At 38.6% G+C, this 4,595-nt stretch overlaps 1 protein-coding gene across 1 annotated transcript in view; it reads right to left on the reverse strand.

The window, feature by feature from the left end:
* adad1 (adenosine deaminase domain containing 1 (testis-specific)) overlaps window positions 1–4,324 on the reverse strand; it is an 8,243-nt gene extending 3,919 nt beyond the window's left edge. Inside the window, exons 1-7 of the mRNA XM_035669392.1 lie at window positions 4,208–4,324; window positions 3,603–3,752; window positions 3,338–3,478; window positions 2,165–2,335; window positions 1,677–1,748; window positions 1,161–1,286; window positions 305–428 (exon numbers count right to left, since the gene is read on the reverse strand). Of these exons, the coding sequence (XP_035525285.1) occupies window positions 305–428; window positions 1,161–1,286; window positions 1,677–1,748; window positions 2,165–2,335; window positions 3,338–3,478; window positions 3,603–3,732 (764 nt within the window). The 5' untranslated portion in view covers window positions 3,733–3,752; window positions 4,208–4,324. The remainder of the gene's footprint in view (window positions 1–304; window positions 429–1,160; window positions 1,287–1,676; window positions 1,749–2,164; window positions 2,336–3,337; window positions 3,479–3,602; window positions 3,753–4,207) is intronic.
* Window positions 4,325–4,595: the final 271 nt, after the last annotated feature.

Consider the following 4,595-nt stretch of genomic DNA (forward strand, 5'->3'; position numbering starts at 1 on the left):
TATCTATATATCTATATATCTATATATCTATATCTATATATCTATATATCTATATATCTATATCTATATCTATATCTATATATTTGGTGCTAAGCATGAAATACAGTATTTTCCATTACTTGCAAAATGGTTTGTACAGAGTAAAAAAAAAGTTTTATAGAACATAAATTATTATTATTTATCCTGATTTAAAAAAAATATATATTATATTTATAAAGTACAATTAACTTACATGAAAAAATAATATGTTCACTGTTTACTTGCATTCAAAGGACAATCACACAGGGTCATGTTGGCAACAAACCTCATAAGTGATCTCCTTGCAGTTACAACTGCATGTGAATCATGGAGAATCCGTCCACTCGACAAGGCACTCCCGTTAGCATTGAAGTTCCCGGTGCCAACAGCGACTACCTCACATCCGCCCGCTAGAGGGAGAGAGGAGTTTGTACAGAGGTTCCGCAAGGACAGTGTCAGAGCGGTGTAATGTATTTTTATTTGAATGCATTATAATTTCAGGATTTTCTGTTATTTTGTCAACAACATGCCAACAATCTCAATGATGTATCCCTCTAAAATGAGCCCAGTTCTTGTTGTTTTGTTATGAGTGACATATGGGGTATGAACAAAATAAACAGATTTCAAAATGAAGCAATCCAAAATAAACCTATGAACTAAAGCCTGGAAAAATAATGATGTTGAAAAAATCCTTCATCAGCACAGATGTAGCATTTTTTGCTCTGCAAATGAACCAGATTGCAAGAACTCACCCTGCCTACTGTAGAATATACTGTAAGGTCTGTATTTATTCCAGACGAAGCAAAGATACATTTTGTTAATCCAAAATCTAGTTATAATTCCATAATTTGTGTTTTCCTTCTTTAGTGTAATTTGCCTTTTTAATGAAGAGAAATGCTGTATAAATTCAGTTGGCATAAATATTACTTATCTGATAATGACAATAGCTTAAAAAGGCAGGATGTACAACTGCCTTTACACTATGCACACCAATGTCAAATTAATTAATTATGATTGTACAATATAATTATTCAACCATGATTCAAGGTAGTTTCAGATGAAACTACCTGTTGTACAACTCTCTAATAACCAACCTTCGGAGAGGGTAATCCCCCAGATTTTCCATGTGAGAGCGGACTTACAGGTCTGAATGATGAATGCTGCTGTGGTGCCTGCACAGGCAGAGAACTCTGGGTGGCTGTTCATCAGTTTAGTGAGCTGACCCCTGACAGCGTTAGGAATCTGGAGGTTGACCATATTCTTCCGTTCTGAACACAAAGACACATAAGAACAAGCTAACTAAAAGTCAACTAGGTGTCGATTGAACTGATGTCATCACACACACCCCAAATGAGATATTGGCAGGAACGCGTATATTCCACAGGAGCATGTGTTTATACAGTATTCCCTGCACTTACCTTTTTTGCTTCATACACACACGTTCAAATATTTCAAAAACACTGATAAAAGTGCTGACTTTAAACTTTATCCAAAACAATCATTCAAGAAATACAGCTACACTAACTAAGCACTTTAGAGACAGAACAGAACAAAAAAACGTGCCACTGTCCAAATGTTTGTGGCTACAATGTATGAGGTCTGTTTATTCTTCTGTAATGTGTCCCCGCATGACGCGTCATACAGAAATCCAGAATTACCGTGAATGGCTCTACAAGGATGGATGTCAGAGATGGAGGGCTGCTCTTTTACTGGCAAGGGTGGAGGGACACCTAAGGAAACAGACATGGAAAAGAACAAAGAGAAGAGCCACCTTATGAAGATGGTAAGCTCTACTGTAACAGAATTGCTTTAATTGTCAGTCACGACCAGTCTCAATAATGGTCCTCTACCCGCCTGTAACTGCTTAAACTGTGTCTTTATGATGTTAATTATGTATTATTATTTCATTCTCACTGCAACAGAATGAATGCTCAGCCAACCTACCATTAGTTGTCTAGCCAGTATTTCCTTTAAAAACATAAAGGGACTCAAGTCTCGTTTTGGTTCACCACGTTATGACGTCGACACTACTTGTCGAGGGAGGGAAACCAATCTGTTAAATGAGCATAACCACAACCAGCACTGGAAGAATCATCAAAGTCTGCTTCGGAAACAAATTATACTTTGATTAGCATTAGACTCTAACCTGACACTTCAGGGAGGACAGACTTCTGACTTTCCCAGGTGGGCAGCAGGTCCTGCACAGCGAGCACTGCCGCCTTGAGCCGAGCCTCCTTCTTGGTAATTCCCATGCCAGTCTTGTACTCGACCCCATCAATCACCACACAAAAGGCGAAATAAAGCCCTGGTATGTTGCCTGAGAAAACAAGAAATTGATGGGAGACAAATCCTCAGCTCTGGCATCTGTCACTACGTGGAGTATCATGTGAAGAGCTGAGAGTCTGCAGGTTTTCATCCTAACCAAAGTTTAGAAATGCTGACCACTTCTTTCACAGCCTTCAAGCAGTGAAAGAAGCCATAAACAGTGAAGTCAGCAGATGTAGTATGCACTTGGAACTTTTCCATATTTTTTTTTTTAATTTTGCAAATACTACATTTTGGGATGGCCACTGTGGCCTGATGATGTTTTTGAGCCAAGTAAGAGGTACATTGATCAGACATTTTGATTCGTTTTACTGTACAGTGGACGTATGAAAAACAATAGCCATATTACTACTTACTACTATTACAAAATGTCACGGTTCTCAACTCTGGGCTAAAGATCTGGTCAGTGTTTAAAATAATCTGCTCAGATCAGAGTCTGATGATGCAGCAGTTATCAATTATTCTGGTTATCAGACACTACTTGATAAAAAACAAACAACCTACTACTGAAATGATTAGTCAGGTATTCGATTACCAGAAAATTAATCAATTATTCTCACAATAAATTATGATTAGAGTAATCTTTCAAGCAATAATATCAAACCTGACTTAGTTCTAGCTTCTCAATGGGGAGGATCTGCTGCGTTTTGTTATCTTTTATGATAGTAAACTGAATATCTTTGGGTTTTGTATTTTTGTAGGCAAAATGTTTTTTCAAGTAACTAATTAAATTACTTCAGTCATGAAGAGAAAAACTGTCTGCAGCACTCCTAAAACAAGCGAGTCTGAATTACTGTCATATTGATTTATTTTACCTATGAAAGAATGCATCAGGAATAAAAAGACCCACATTAGAATTTGTGCACAGGCAACATCCAAATAATTTGCCTAAATGACCAAGTATAAGTAATGGACAGGCTTCATCAGACCAACATAAACAGTAGTAGTCTCTGAAGTGAATTTGAATGCACACAAACATGCTGAGGAGCTTTACCTGTGGTCACCGTCTCCTTTAATTCCAGGTGGAACTGTAAAACCTGGGCGAGGTGATGGAGTAAAGACACTGCGTTGAGCTCACCTTGCCTGTATCTGGCAATCAGTGTTTCAGGTGAGACGTTTGACCTGCCACCAGGACCTTAGTTGGTGAAACAAGGAAACATTTTACACCTACATAGATTTCTCCATTTTGACTGTAGAAAAGTGTTTACTGTACCGCAACAGACAGCAGAGCTTATATACTCAATGAGTTACCACTGTACCTGCCACTTGTCTGACATCTTTGTGAAGTCCGTTTGAGGTAGACAGAGGTTTATAGGATTCAGCAGGTAAACTCTTCATGAGGATTTGTCCTCCTCTGGAGCCTCGGAAGGGTCGACCTGCTGCAAACATCCTGAAGGGGCTCACAATTACTGAAGAAAGAAAACACCAAAACTGTACTCCATGACTGACCTGAAAGTACACTTTAAAGAACTGAATGACACTGACCAACACACACAGATACGTGACAAAGTCTGGAGACTTTCATGGGATCAAGGGCGTCCATTTTGAGTGCGACCAGCTGCAACCAGTTAGGTTAGCATGTTGTGAAAGGTTAATAATTTCATATTCGGAAAAATAGTAGACTAATAATAGATATATCCTATGCCGGACTTACATAAAACGCCAAATATGACTTTTTACTGCTTTAAAAAAAGGCATAAAAATATTATAAGTCTGACGTTGTATCTCTTAAACACCTTTATCCCTCCTGTTAGGAAGATTTATCAAGGCAAAATCCTGGTAGAGTTACTTTAGAGGCAAAACGCCATAGCTCATGCTGTAAACTTAACGTTTAGCTTATAAAAAGAAGATTTTTCAAACTCACCTCCACCGAAATTACTGCTAATAACTCAGAGAGCTCGGGAAGGACGTTGTTCAAACTGCATTAATGTTAGTGTTTAAAACAAGTCTCATCGTTCACCTGCAGAAGCTCCTAGAAACGCGGTCGTGTCCAACGCGCATGCGTTTGGGGTTTGATTGACGGCGCGCAGAGATCGTTTGAAAACACAACGAGCGACCCCGTTTGGCAAATTGTCGCGCTACCCTGAGTGCTTCATTTGTGGCTTCCAGTGAAATGTCTTGACAACTGTACATATGCAATTTGGCATTTTCATCACGCTTATTATGCTGATTGCATTTTTTTTTTGTGATAATTTTGGTTTAGTAATTTGAAGCTATAGAAAGGGGGTTTAACAGCTGCTCGGGACTGAGTC

The sequence above is a fragment of the Morone saxatilis genome, unplaced genomic scaffold (genome assembly GCF_004916995.1).
Source record: "Morone saxatilis isolate NCDOM2014 unplaced genomic scaffold, NCSU_SB_2.0 Contig22, whole genome shotgun sequence".
NCBI classification, from domain to species: domain Eukaryota; kingdom Metazoa; phylum Chordata; class Actinopteri; family Moronidae; genus Morone; species Morone saxatilis.